The 15,584-nt window shown below is 33.7% G+C and overlaps 2 protein-coding genes across 7 annotated transcripts in view; one reads left to right on the top strand and one right to left on the bottom strand.

Moving 5' to 3' along the window:
* The window catches only part of PPIG (peptidylprolyl isomerase G), a 44,955-nt gene extending 39,177 nt beyond the window's left edge, over nt 1-5,778 (top strand). For all 5 annotated transcript variants that reach the window (XM_030324007.2, XM_030324009.1, XM_030324010.1 and 2 more), the window contains one exon: nt 82-5,778. In XM_030324007.2, the coding sequence (XP_030179867.1) occupies nt 82-1,192 (1,111 nt within the window). In that variant the 3' untranslated portion in view covers nt 1,193-5,778. The remainder of the gene's footprint in view (nt 1-81) is intronic.
* The window catches only part of CCDC173 (coiled-coil domain containing 173), a 57,324-nt gene that overhangs the window by 17,178 nt on the left and 24,562 nt on the right, over nt 1-15,584 (bottom strand). The window contains exons 7-9 of one of the 2 annotated variants that reach the window (XM_030324012.1): nt 14,675-14,867; nt 13,547-13,711; nt 7,282-8,098 (exon numbers count right to left, since the gene is read on the bottom strand). In XM_030324012.1, coding sequence (XP_030179872.1) covers nt 7,760-8,098; nt 13,547-13,711; nt 14,675-14,867 — 697 coding nt within the window. In that variant the 3' untranslated portion in view covers nt 7,282-7,759. Of the gene's footprint in view, nt 1-7,281; nt 8,099-13,546; nt 13,712-14,674; nt 14,868-15,584 lie in introns of those variants that run through there. The other variant, XM_030324015.1, reaches the window with a different exon arrangement.

The raw sequence follows: 15,584 nt of genomic DNA on the forward strand, positions 1-15,584 counted from the left end.
AATAGAATACCATTTTAGCTAATAATGGACACCATCCGTTTTCTAATAAAACTTCCAAAAAACTTTTTTTCTCATTTTTAGGAGTGAATTAAATGAACTAAAAGAAAATCAAAGAAGCCCAGTTAGAGTAAAAGAGAAAAAAATAACTGATCACAGGCATGTGTCTGAGAGTCCAAACAGAAAAAATGAAAAGGAAAAGAAAGTTAAAGACCATAAATCTAACAGTAAGGAGAGAGACATCAGAAGAAATTCAGAAAAAGATGATAAATATAATAAAAACAAAGTGAAGAAACGGGCCAAATCTAAAAGTAGGAGTAAGAGCAAAGAGAAATCAAAGAGTAAAGAAAGAGACACAAAGCATAATAGACATGAAGAAAAGAGGATGAGGTCAAGGAGTAAAGAAAGGGATCATGAGATTGTTAAAGAAAAAGAAAAGTGTGATTCTAAAGGAAAAGATCAGGAAAGAAGTAGAAGTAAAGAGAAATCTAAACAGTTAGAATCAAAAAGTAATGAGCATGATCATAATAAAAGTAAGGAAAAAGATAGACGTGCACAGTCTAGGAGTAGAGAACGTGATGTCACTAAAGGCAAACACAGTTACAATAGTAGAACAAGAGACCGAAGCAGAAGTAGGGACAGGAGCAGAAGAGTGCGATCTAGAAGCCATGACCGAGATCGCAGCAGGAGCAAGGAGTACCATAGATACAGGGAGCAAGAGTACAGGAGAAGAGGAAGGTCCCGAAGCCGAGAGAGAAGAGCAACACCAGGAAGATCGAGAAGTAAAGATAGGAGGAGGCGGAGGAGAGATTCACGAAGTTCAGAGAGAGAAGAAAGTCAAAGCAGAAACAAAGAAAAATATAAAAACCAAGAAAGTAAAAGTTCACACAGAAAAGAAAATTCTGAGGGTGACAAGAGAATGTACTCTAAAAGTCGTGATCATAATAGCTCAAATAATAATAGGGAAAAAAAGGCTGATAGAGATCAAAGTCCATTCTCAAAAATAAAACACAGTAGTCAGGACAATGAATTAAAGTTCTCCACATTGAAAAATAAGGAGGATGAGAAGACCAGGTCCTCAGTGGAAAAAGAAAACCAAAAATCAAAGAGTCAAGAAAATGACCACATACATGATAAAAATAAAAAATTTGATCATGAATCAAGCCCTGGAACAGATGAAGATAAAAGTGGATGAGTGAGTTGTGTAAACTTCTTATTTCCATTCTGTCTCAAATTTTAAGTTTTAAAGACTTGCTGATGAATCTCCTTTATGTTGTTTCCCTCTTTTCATTGTTTTTGGGTTTTATGTTTGTCTTTTTTTTTTTTTTTTTTAATGTGGACTTTATTGAGTTGATCTTTTGATAATCTGCAACCTGGATAATTTGTACTGCTAAAGTTTTAATAAACTTGAAATGAGAAAAACATTTTGGTGTAATACTGTGTGCTGTGTTTAACTATTTCATGTATGCATTTTTGTGTTGCAACAATCAGCCAATAATAGCAAATACGCTTTTCTACATCCCAGTTTGTGTGATCAGCCAGTTCAAAACAAGGGTAACTGATTGTTGGAATACATTGTTACATAAGCTTGTGTTTCTCATGTTTAAAGTAACTTTAGAAGCCACTAGATAGAAGAAATCTTGTGTAGATTTTCTGACTGCATTTGTAATAGAGGCTTGCAGCAGCACAACAGCTTTTAATTACACAGAAAAGCAGGATCCTAATAACTTGAGATCTTAAGTCATCACTTTGGATTTTTTAGTGATTTGTGCTTTAAAATATTTATATTGCACTTCCTATGTTCTTTTTAATTTCATTCATAGCTTGATTCATACTAATATTTTTCCTACCAAGTTTTGTTTTACTGAACTGTCTACAAAAATAGTTGAGTACTTTTTTTCAGTTGATGTACTGATTGAGTTTGACTTGCTGTTATACAGCATTTGACAAGAACTTACCTTAGAAGATGAGATTGTAATTCTCAGTTGTATGTTGCTTTTGATCTGAAGAGATGAAACTTTTGCTTTGGGGAACATTGTTTTATTTTTATTATCATTACCCTTCTCTAAAATGAAGATACTTTACTCACTAAAATATACCACTTGTGCAGGTCTTTAAGTTAGATTCTAAAAATTGTTAGTATTGACATATTAACTTCCAAGATTTCTCTTTTGGCCACTGATCTATATAGAGTTGAGTGATAGCTCTGCATGGTTGTTGTTTTGGTTTTGTTTTTTTAACTTGAGCTGGCTTCTCTAAATCTCATAGCTGTGAGTTTCAAATGCAAGAAAATGCATCTTTTCTATATATGTATCACAATAGGGTATAGCATGTTTATGACTCTGGTTTCTTTCTATTCAGATGGCTTTATACCATTATTGTTAACGTTATTTTAGCTTGGCATGTGTAACATTGCCACATAGAGTAGAGTAGAAAGTTGCAAAATTTGATAGCTTACAGAGTTAAACAATAAAGATACCCAAAGTCCATTTAGAATTTTTGTGTGTTGTATATTGCTATTTTTGTGATGTGTGGCCTTTTTTCCTGTATTTTCTCTTCTAAATAAAATATTGAACATCCAGCAAACACAAAACCTGCCTCATTTGAGAAGAAATTTCAGAATTCCAATTAATAGTAGCCTTTAGAGTGTTTTGTACTTTAATATTTGTCAATGTAGTGTCACCTCTTAATCAAGGTAGCTTCTTGGAAAACCCAGTAACTCAGTGCTGTTTGTACTGAGCAAAACAGTGCTTAACATAATACTTTCCATATTGATTAATACAGTAATGACACATTTGGCATTGTGGTAGCTGTTTGTATAAAGAATAGTAGGTAATGATTATAAAATTGTTTGGACTATCTTGAAGCAAATTTCCACAGTGGAGTCCTTTTAAATTTATTTTCCTGATGATAATGGTAATAGATATTTATGATAATCTGGGGTGATTGATTCCTTAGAGACTTAGACCACAAACCCTACCTTAGTTAGGGATGATTTAATCTTGAGTTCCAAGCTATATAATCTGTTACATATTTTAAACTAGTTATCTTAAAATTCAGTAAGTTGCATTTTTAAAATTTGTTATAAACTATTTGAGCTTCAAGAAAGGTGGTGCTATTTAAGAAAGGATTTCTAATAACAACAATAAACCCATGCTAAGTAAAAATACTTAATGTTGTCTGATTCCAGAGCTTTATCTACTAAAAATTACAGACCAGTAACCATAAGGGGAAGAATTCAAATTTCTGAAAGTAATATTCTCCTGTTCTGATTATCAAAAGAACAACTCTGTGCTAAGATCGATAGACGTTTAAAAACTGTTTTTACAGTAGAATAGATACGGTAAAGAAATTGAGATGAGAGATGACAATCAGATTTTATTTTCCGAATATAAAAAATACTTAGAAAATAATTAAACAGCATTAACTGTACCTCAAGTCTGCCTTTGCATCTGAATAGCACATAGCTCAAACAGTCCTTTCATTACATTTTTAATAGTTGTGGCACCTTTAGCTTTTACTTTGAATATACTCCTTCCTGAAAGCCGGCTCTTTCTTTCCTGTCAATTGATTTTATAGTTATGTCTGAGCTTATGATTTACCTCCAACTATCTTTAACTTCATATTCGCTAAAGATATTTAATTGGTTTATTTTATTGTTTGGCAATATCTGAGAATTGTTTTTATGATCATTCTATTTTGGGTTAACCATCTGCCACAGAAATTGACACTACAGAGAGATTAATGTTAATGTAAAGAATCTACTGGGTTGCATTAAAATATTTTTAAATTACTCTACAGTTAATGAGTTCACAGAGTATTGTACGTTCTAATAGAATTTCTTAAAGCCTTCACAGAAATTTCAAAAAATTTGCTAAATCTGTCTTTGCACAAGTGTGATACTGATTCATATTGGCTTTGCTGAATGGCCTTTGATTCTTGTACCCAGTGAAAGATATTAAACTGAAAAGTAAATATTTCTTAATATTATGGACAGGAACACATTGGGTTTCCAGTATTTTGAGTAGTGATATTAATGGACAATTCTGATTTGTTTTCAAGTTGGTATATGGAACAAGTTTTTTTTCTTTTTTTCTTTTTTAATTTTTTTAGTAGCTCATTGTGCTTTACTCCAGGTGGCAGGGTTTTTTCATCACACTTTGAACCTTTTATAGTAAATTTCTACAGAAACTTGTTCCCTTTACCTTCACTGGAAGGTACTTTAAATATATACCATATACAGTTGGTTGTTATAAAGAAACATAAAATGGGTATTTTTCTGTCTCCTTTTGGTCATGTGTACTGTAATTATTCAATTTAGTATTCATACATTTACAGTTGAATAAACTCTCCAAGGATTGTAGATTTATAACCTTATTGTGAAAAGATATGTTTTGTTACAAATACTTGTTTTAAAAAGTAATAAACTCCAGGAAGTACAGCATTGGCTGACACCTGTCCATAGTGGGTTTCCCAACTGCCTTGAAAGGATTCAGACAAATGCAAATTCTGGCCTGTGGTGTGACACAAGATGTAAATACTGAAAAATCACATAAATTAAAAATCAGCAGGGTTGGAGAAGGGAGTTGTTGAGGGGTGTTGTTTTTAGGTGTAGGAGGAAGTGGTGGGATTAATTTGTGTTTCTGCTTTTTTTTTTTTTTTTAAAGCAAATTCCTGTGTTACCAAAAGCCTATGCTGTATATTTTGTTTCTCTTTTGTGTGTTTCTAGTACTTTGAAGGATTGATAAACGAATTGGGTATTTGTATGTGGAGATGTTAAAAGTTGTGGCTGCTCTCTTTGTGGAAGGGAAAAACTTAAATGAAGTTAATGCACTTCTTTTCCTAGCTCAGAAGTCACTGTGATGTATATTTTTTTAATGAAATTTAGGAATAAAGCTGTTGTCACATTGTATAATTAGTTTCAAAATGCTGCTTCTCTTATCATTAGTCTAGTAACTGTTAAAACTGTTTTCTGCAAACTGCATTTTACAGAATTTAAACTCTGAAACTATCAACTTTTATAGTTAAACATTGTATTAAATAAACTATAACAGTTTGTTTTGTATTTTTAAAATTACTGTTGTATTAGTTATTCAACCTTTATTTTTATTAAAAGTAAATAATGAAGATAAATCAACTAAAAAATACTTTTATTTTACCCATGGGGATATAGAATTTGTATTAGGAAAAACTGAGCAAAGAGTTTAACAATACTGAACTTCTTTAAGAATTTAATCAGCAGTGATGACTTCCAGAAGGTTTGGAGATAAATTCTAGTGTAAATGTTCAATCATAATGCTTCAGATTGCAATGTGTCTTTTGCCTCAGCAAACTTAAGGTTAGATTTGAAATTTGTATTACTATCTACTGGAATGCTACCATTTGCTTTTTAATTCCTCCAAATTTCTCAGCATTGGGAACACTGTATTATATCCTGTGCCTGCCAGTTTTAATATAACACTTAACATTGTAAAGCCATATAGATGTTAATTGACTCGTAAAACAAATTGTCTAGTTTTTGGTTTCTTGTTTAGTTTCATTTTTATTTAAATTAGATATATTTAGGGAAAATGCACCAACTTGAAAGTCACTGAAAATATATATGGTTAGATAAAAATGTTCTGACCATTCAGTGGTTTGTATGTGTTAACAGGTGATATTAAATTCTCAAATTCTGGAGTGTTTTTAAATGCTTTATTTAGCCAGGAGAATATGTAAAAATGTGAGTGCTTCATATGGACTGTGTAAATTAATTGTGTATTAAAATACTTTTAGTATCAATTTGCTTTTCCTATTTTCATTGCTCTCTAGGTTTCCTTCTTAAACATATTTCCCAACCTAATACTGTATTTCCTTTTTATTTTTAAGCACTGATTCATAGTTTTTATACCTCCTACCCCATACCCAAATTTCTTAGCCCCACATTTTAGCTATGGATTTCTTTTTCTTTTTTTTTTTTTTTAAGTTTATTTATTTTGAGAGAGAGAGAGAGAATATGAGTGTGGGAGAGGCAGAGAGAGAGGGTGAGAAAGAATCCCAAGCAGGCTCCATGCTGTCAGTGCAAAGACCAATGCAGGGCTCAATCCCACAAACCTTGAGATCATGACCTGAGCGGAAATCAAGAGTTGGATGCTTAACTGAGCCACCCAGGCTCCCCTAGCTATGGATTTATCAAATTGGCAGGTTACAACAGTTGTGTTTCCACTGCTTGGAGTGCTTTACAACTCAATTATTTTCACTTAGTTGTTTTGTGATTAATTTTAAAAGTTTGCATAGCGCTTTTGTTTTTAATGTGCTTAACTCTAGTAGAAAGCCCAGACCAATTGAAAGTAAAACAATCGGGGTGCCTGGGTGGCTCAGTCGGTTGAGCGTCCGACTTCGGCTCAGGTCATCATCTCGCGGTCCCCGAGTTCGAGCCCCGCGTCAGGCTCTGTGCTGGCAGCTCGGAGCCTGGAGCCTGTTTCAGATTCTGTGTCTCCCTCTCTCTCTGACCCTCCCCCATTCATGCTCTGTCTCTCCCTCTCTCAAAAATAAATAAATGTTAAAAAAAAATAAAAAAAAAAGTAAAACAAACTATATGTAAGGAAAAAAACTAGTAATGTCTTTGGTGTTCTGTGTTCTTCACTCAACTAAGTTGATTATAAAACACTTATGAAATTAACCATTTTGTAGAAACATGTTCTCTGTTTTATAATGTGAAGAGAGTTTCATCCAAAACTAATAATCACCCCTAAATGTACAGTACTCTCTAATACGGAATTTAAAGAAAAAGATACATGGCAGAGGTTTCCAGACTATTAGTTCATTGGGCCTTAGCATCTGGGTAATTTTAACGTGGTGGCAACCCTAGGCCAAAAGAAATACTAATTTAGTATCCATGTGAAAAAGGAAAATCATTTGTATTTCACTCAAGCACAGTTACTGATGGGATGTGTGAAACTTATTCTACAATTCAAGACTTCCAGTCAGATTGGATGCCATCATCCTCACAGTCACCTGTGTATCAAATTGCTCATAATATGTTAATACTGCTCATAAGTAGTTAATACTACTTACAGAAGAATTATGTCAGGTAACTTGAAAACAGTAATTTGCACATGTCTAGCAAGATACTCTATAAAATAAACCACAAAGAAATCAAACTCCATAATCATGGTGTTAGTAATAACGGTAGTGTTTTTTGAAACTAAAAATTATGTATTGAAGCATAAATACATAAATTCTGAAGAGAAAAATATTTCCAATGGAATATAATTCAATTATAAAAAAGGAACAAAGTACTGATAATGGTACAACATGGACAAAACCTGAAAATAGCTAAATGAAATAGGCTGGACACAAAAGGCCACAATGTGATTCCATTTATATAAAATATCCCAAAATAGGCAAATCCATAGAGACCAACCAGATCAGTGGTTGCCAGACGCTAGGGAGAAGGAGAGGGAATGGGAAGTGACTGCTTACGTATAGATTTTGCAGTTGGAGCAATGAAATAATTGTCCTGGAACTAGATAATGGTAATGATTACACAGTATTATGAATATACTTAATGCCCCTGAGTACATATTTTTTAAAGGCTAAAATTACACATGTTATGTGTATTATCAAAGGGATTTGGATTAAACTTTGGTAGTTAATCAATTAGACATAATTGCACTTAGATGAGCAGCTTTATTAACAAATCATAAGCATAAAATTCATTTATTTGTAGCTCATAATATTAGTTACACCTTAATATTCTCAATCAAAAATAAACCTTTTTCTACCATGTAAAACCTAGCCTTCCCTTAGACTTTTGAAAATTATATTTTGGTCCCTGAGAGTTACAAAAAGGGAGCTGGACTCCAGTGACATCATTTGCCTGATAACTGGGTCTTATTCCACCTCTGTCCACAAAAACAGGTCCATGGCCACCTCCATGTCCTTCCTGTACAGCTTTTACAAGAGGATAAATATATTTATTTGATTCAGACTCAAGTTCAATTACTTCTCTGGCATAATCCTGAAATTCCTTCTCCTTTTCAGCCATAAGAGCTTCAGTAAGTCTGCAATACTCTAATTCTGCTTGTTTTTCTTGCTTTGCATTAAATTTATTTTTGGCCTATAGAGAAAGAAAATGCAATTTCATATTGGTGCAATTTTCTAAATAAACATAGCATTTGAAGTTGTATATATACTTTTTTCTAAATTCATTGATACATGACAAGTTCTGACTTCACAACTACACCTGACTTTGAACAACATGGGGGTTAGGGACACCAACTCCTGGCACAGTGAAGAATTCATGTATAAATTTGACTCCCCAAAATTTTACTAATAACTTACTGTTGATCAGAAGCCTAACTGATAATATAAAGTCAACACGTCATATGCATATATGTATTCAATGCTGCATTCTTAATACTTTTTTCTTAATTTTTTTATTTTTTAATTTTTTTCCTTTTTAATTTTTAAAAAAATTTCTATGTGGTTCATCTGCAAGTTTTTTCAAATGGTAGCAAATCTCAAAAAAAAAAAAAATCATGTATTTACTGAAAAAAATCCATGTATAAGTGGACCCCCACAGTACAAACCTGATACTCTATAATTTATTTCAGAAACTCCCACGCTTCTCACAGTAGTATGCTCAAAGTAGTGGCTCAGTGAAAATAGCCTTATGCAATACCATATCTTTAAGCAAATAATATAACAAAATAGTTAAAAGCATGAGCTTTAGGTAAAAATCAACTGAGGTTAGAATGTTGTTTCTACCGTTTAGAAAATGTACTTTGGCAGGTGAGGAAGACCTACCAATCACTGTCCCTGACCTATACACTATTTTTTTTTTTTTAATAATCTCTACACGCAACATAGGGCTCAAACTCACAACCCTGAGATCAAGAGTCACATGTTCTTCCAACAGAGCCAGCTAGCCACTCCTCCCTCACCCCCCCATCCACTATTCTGAAGGAACTCCCTCAAACCCACTGTCCTAAATCAGTCCGATATACCATGTAATCCAGCCACATAAGATTAAATCAGCAGTGAATATCTGAACTAAATTAAAACAATTACATTTTCTTTTCCCAGGAATTTGAAGCTGGAATGAGTGGCATTTATCAATGTAGGTTGATTGATCCGGAACTGGGTGGAGTAAGTACTCTCAGCAATTTACCAAAAGTCAATTTATCAACATCTCAATTTTTTTTCTTTCAACTCATATTTGCAAAAGCATTGTTCTTTTCACTGTTTATATTTAAAAAAAAATTTTTTTAACATTTATTTATTTTTGAGACAGAGACAGAGCATGAACGGGGGAGGGGCAGAGAGAGAGGGAGACACAGAATCAGAAGCAGGCTCCAGGCTCTGAGCCATCAGCCCAGAGCCCGACGCGGGGCTCGAACCCATGCACCGCGAGATCGTGATCTGAGCTGAAGTCGGACGCTTAATGGACTGAGCCACCCAGGCGCCCCTCACTGTTTATATTTTAATGAAGTCTGAAAACTTTTTGTCTTAGCATTTTAAGAAATGCTGAGCTTGTCTAACATTTTGTGATTTTTGTCTACTTATAAATATATTTAATATTCATGAAAATATTTTTCTAAATCAGTAACCAACACTTCAGTATAAAATAGTAGCCCAAATGTGATATCCACCATAAATTGAAATTTATAAGGAAATAGAGCAACCATAACAATATGAAATACCAAATTTTTATTAGTCCTACAATTCGAAATTAAGTCTTCTATGTTTAAAAAAAAGGCTTTATGTGCTATTTGTTGAATTGGTGATACAATATACAATATCAAAAGTTTGAAAAGGTAGAAAATGATCAAAAAGATTAAGAAAAAAAAGCACAAAAACACTCTCATAAAAGGTAAAATGCTATAATTTGGGAACTTGCAGGGAAATTAGGATATGTTCGTTTGGCAGCAATTTGTAGAAAGACATTAAGGAAGTACAGAAAGGAAGTGACAATGGAAGTGAAGGATTACCATAATGGATCATAAGATTGATGCCTCAATTTTGATATGCATTAAGCATAAATAGATTTATAAAGAAACTTCAAAAATATTGTTTTACAATCCTAAAAATTATAACAGATGGGGCTAAAGTAATAAGCATCTTTAGAGGATGCTAGAGAACTAATTATTTTGAATACTGGAAAATAAAGGGAAATTATCAAGCATTTATCCTGTCTTTAAAAAATGTACCTGAGGGATGCCAAATTGTTGATCCTGAAAAGTTCTTTGATGACTTGAGCATATGAGTAAGAAGAAATGAGAGAATATCAATGTCTTGCCACCTCATGAACTAAGAGATCAAGCAATGATCATCAAAGGCTGTTCATGTCACAGAAAATGACAACAGTCATTAAGTGCCTTCTGATGGAATTAACACCACCTAAGAATTTTCACCAAAAGATTTGAACCTGAATCTGACCCAAACTAAATTGTATCTGAAATGCAGGGAACATAATAAACTACATCACAGGGATTCAACCATAAAAATCCAGACTGTAGTAATTCCAAAAGACAAGAAACTCTGTCAACTAGTAAAACCCCCCAACTAATAAATTGCAAGACAAACACAATAAAGACAAAAAGGCAGAACTTAAGACAAAAAAGAGAAGATAGGGGTGGAGGAGGAGTGTTAGATAAAAGAGACTTAAAAGACATATCAACCACATAGAATATACAGACCTTATTTGATCCTGATTAAAACAACAAACTAAGGGGCGCCTGGCTGGCTCAGTTGGTAGAGCATGCGACTCTTGATCTCAGGGTTGTGAATTTAAACCTCACGTGGGGTGTGGAGCATACTTAAAAAAAATTAAACAAAACCAACAAACTAAAAAATATGAGACAATTTGAAGGAAATTTAAACACTGAATATTAATTGATTTAGACATGATAATGAACTTATGATTGTGTAAATTTATAGAGTCCCTGAGTTTTAGAGATACATACTGAAATATATGTTGATGAAATGATATCTGGGATTTGCTTCAAAATAATTGGGCAGATGCTACTTCTGGCAATGGCTACATGAGGAAGTCAGCCATTTCGCCTCCACAAAAAACAAACTTATTATTAAAAATTATTAAAATCCCCATTTCAGAGCACTGTTAAGTGACAATGTATAGGCAACTACTTGACAAATGTGTTTTCATGAAAAACTGCTACTAAATCAGGTAAGAATCGCAAGTTTATGGCATTCTTGTCTGGGGACCATTGCTATCTCTTCAGCTCAGGTGGTGAAAACTTGCAGGTTTGCTGGACAATGATGGCAGATTTCATTTGGGTTGAGTAGCAAAGCAGCTAGAAATTTAAGGATGAGTTTCTGGAAGTGAGATGGGTAGAGAAGGACTGAAATAATAAATTCTATGAACATCCTTGACTAATTGGTAAACTACACATTCACACAGGAGACCCCAGTGAGCTTAGCAAAGATTAAAAGCCAGGGGAAACTGTGAATTTGCTGTTCTTAGAAATAACATCCTCAACCCATACACAACTTATATAGCAGGAGTAACAGCATTACTGGCTTAACGTAACTGAACTGAACTCCACCCACATTATTGGTTGACTATCAAACTGTCAATCTGCTGAAAGCCAAAAATAAAGAGAAAATTTTGAAACCAGCAAGAGAAAAATGATATATCACATTTAGGGGACCACAATATGATTAATGGTAGATTTCTAATTATAAACAATAAAGGCCAGAAGACATTGGAACAATATATTCAAAGGGCTGGGGGAAAATGATATCCAGTAATTTTATACCCAATGAAATGAAAACAAAGTTATTTCCATAAATACATAAACTGAAATGGTTTATTGCTAACCCATCTATGCTGAATAGAACTGGCCAATAAACATGAAAAGATGCTCAACATCACTAATCATTAGGGAAATGCAAATGAGAACCACAAGTGAAATACCACTTCAAACCTATTTCAATGGCTATTATAAACAACAACAAAACCAACAAACCCAGAACACAACAAATGTTGAGAATTGGAGAAATTAGAACCCTTGAATATTGATGGTGGGAATTGTTAAATGGTTCAGCTTTATAGAAAACAGAATGGTGGTTCTTTAAAAAGTTAAACCTAGAATTATCATATGATCCAGGAATTCTATTTCTGTGTATATAGACAAAATAATTAAAAGCAGGACTCAACAGGTATTTGTATACCACAGAAGCATTATACACAATAGGCAAAAGATGGATACAACCCAAATGTCCACTGATGGATGTATGTATAAAGAAAATGTACATACAATGGAATATTATCCATGGATGAATCTTGAAGGCATTATGCTAAGTAAAATAATACAGATACAAAAGGGCAAATATTGCATGATTCCACTAGTATGAGGTACCTGGAATATTCAAACTCATAGAGACAGAAAGTAGAATAGTGGTTACCAGGGACTGGGAGGATGGGGGAATGAAAAGTTACTGTTTAATGGTATAGAGTTTCAGCATAGAATGATGAAAAAGTTATGGAGATGGATAATGATGACAGTAAATGCACTTGATGGCCCTGAACTATACACTGAAAAATGGATAAAATAGCAAATTTTATGTATATTCTACCATATTAAAAAAATGTTAAAACCCAATGATAAGAAAACAAACAACCCAGGGGCACCTGGGTGGCTCAGTCGGTTAAACGTCTGACTCTTGGTTTTGACTCGGGTCATGATCTCACAGTTTGTGAGTTTGAGCCCCACATCAGGCTCTGTACTGACAGTGTTGGGTCTGCTTAGGATTCCCTCTCCCTCTCTCTGCCCCTCCCTTGCTCGGGCTCTCACTCTCTCTCAAAAATAAGTAAACTTTAAAGAAAAACAAAAAAAGAAAACCCAATTGAATAATACACAAAAGATTTTAATAGACACTTCACAAAAGAAGGCACACAAATGGCTATGAAGGATGTATAAAGACCTTCAAAATCTTAGTCACTAGGGAAATGCAAAACAAAACCATGAGATATCACTACACTACAAGTAGTTAAAATTAAAGGATAATGATACTAAGTGTTGATGAGGATGTGGAACAACTTATCCTCACATATGTTGCTGGTAGGAATGCAAAATGGTATAGCCATTTTGGAAAACAGTTTAAGTCATAAATGATTGGATGCCAGGTCCTCTACACATATTCTAAAATCTCTGGTACCCCTATTCACCCCAACTCTGAAATCTATGAGATCTCAGTCAACATAATCTCTGGATTACAGTTATAAAGAGGGGAAAAACTAAAAGAAGATAAGCATTATGACCTGCCATATTCATTTGCATTTTCTTTAATATTTACTAAAGCACAGTAGACACTGAAGAAAAATATTTGTGCAAAAGACATAAACTTAGTATGGGAACTTCAGTACAGATAAAAACAGAAACTAACTCTTCACATTTTTTATATATTTTATTGTGTCATAATCATAATGATCACCTGATCTTATTTGATAAAATAAACCACCTGGGAAACAGAAAACTAGCATGAACTCTCCATTACGTATTTATTGCTAAGATAAGTATAAACACTTAAAAATAATTACCATTTGCTGAATATGAGCATCTCGAACTTTTTGATGTTCCTTATCAGCTTTGCGTTTTTTCTCCTTTTCATGCTCCTGGAAAATCTGATCTGCTTTCATGATAGCCAGCAATTGTTTTTTAGCCTCTAGTTTTCTCTGCCTTTCTTCTTCCTCTTTATTTTTCATCTAGATGTTAAAAGGTAAAGGGAAAAAAAAAGTTTTTATCAACCAGTTCTCTCTAATAAAGCAGAGTTAGAAAGCTCCAAGCAGAAAACCAGCCAGGAGCAACGCAAGAGTGGAAAATTTACATGCACCTGGGCTGGTTCCCACAAGGCCAGTTTTCTTCTATTTCTCCAATAACAGGAAACACCGAAAACTTGAGTAACATTGGTGGTTTAAAAAAATAAAATACAGAAACAGATGGCAAGAGCTTCTCAAGGTAAAGGAATATTTGTAGGTAAAAAATTAATTGCTACAATGTCTATAAACTATCCAAATGAAATGTTATGACAGTCAATTTTGTAGGAGATAAGGATTATCTGAAAGATCAAATACAGAAATGCAATAGAGTGATTTCTACTTGGTTTGTCTTAAAAACATTCAAATGTATATTAAGTGAATAACAATTTTTGCATTTCAGATGGTTCTGAAACAGAAGCATCTATCTTTGTTATCAATATCTTATTTGTAGGGGCGCCTGGGTGGCGCAGTCGGTTAAGCGTCCGACTTCAGCCAGGTCACGATCTCGCGGTCCGTGAGTTCGAGCCCCGCGTCAGGCTCTGGGCTGATGGCTCGGAGCCTGGAGCCTGTTTCCGATTCTGTGTTTCTCTCTCTCTCTGCCCCTCCCCCGTTTATGCTCTGTCTCTCTCTGTCCCAAAAATAAATAAACGTTGAAAAAAAAATTAAAAAAAATAAATAAATAAATAAATAAAAAAAAATATCTTATTTGTAATTGATTATCGTGATATTCTGCTAGCAAGTAAACATAGTTTGATTTCAAGAATATAGGCAGGTAATTCATACATTGTTTTCCAAATCTTTGCTAGTTTTTTTTGTCAGAGAGGCAGAGGGAGTGGAAACTACAATGGAAAGGGCTTACATTTGTTGTTGTTGTTTTTTATTTTCATTTGTTATAATTTAATCGCTTACCACAACAGCTCTATATTCTTCAATCGTTTTTAATTCTGCCTTGTTTTTTTCATATTTTTCTCTTTCTCTTTTTTCCCGTTCAGCCTCAGCTTCTGCAGTATCTCTAGCAATAATCAAATCTTCATTGTCAAGTTTTTCTTTCATTAGTTCACTCAGGAAGTTATTTATTCTTTCTCTCCTTTCTTCCATTAGCCTATAACAAAATAACCAGCACTTGTTAAATCTTCATGAATAGATTTGTTTTGAAGCCAATATAATTTTATTAGAAATCATATATTTTATAGTCTTTTACAAGACTAAATGGAGCCCCATTGCTCTTTATATGTACTAATTATTTTAAGTGGAAACTAATTTTAATACTTTATTTTTAGAATAAAGTTTATTTTATTTTATTATTTTTTTAAGAATAAAAATATTTTAGAAAAGATATTTTAAAAATCCAAAGAGAGGAATGTATGTATATCTTGTGTGTGGGCATGTGTGTGTGTGTCCAGGAAATAAAGTGTTAAAATTCTCACAATGAAAATTTTTTCAAAAGTATCAGACACCCTTCTTACTTGAACACTGGAGGCTTAGGTTATAAAATAAATCAAAGGCGGGGCGCCTGGGTGGCGCAGTCGGTTGGACGTCCGACTTCAGCCAGGTCACGATCTCGCGGTCCGTGAGTTCGAGCCCCGCGTCGGGCTCTGGGCTGATGGCTCAGAGCCTGGAGCCTGTTTCCGATTCTGTGTCTCCCTCTCTCTCTGCCCCTCCCCCGTTCATGCTCTGTCTCTCTCTGTCCCAAAATAAATAAACGTTGAAAGAAAAAAAAAAAATTTATAAAATAAATCAAAGGCATTTATTTTTTTAAATTTTTTTTAACGTTTATTCATTTTTTGATAGAGAAAGACAGAGTGTGAGTGGAGGAGGG

The sequence above is a fragment of the Lynx canadensis genome, chromosome C1 (assembly GCF_007474595.2).
Source record: "Lynx canadensis isolate LIC74 chromosome C1, mLynCan4.pri.v2, whole genome shotgun sequence".
NCBI classification, from domain to species: domain Eukaryota; kingdom Metazoa; phylum Chordata; class Mammalia; order Carnivora; family Felidae; genus Lynx; species Lynx canadensis.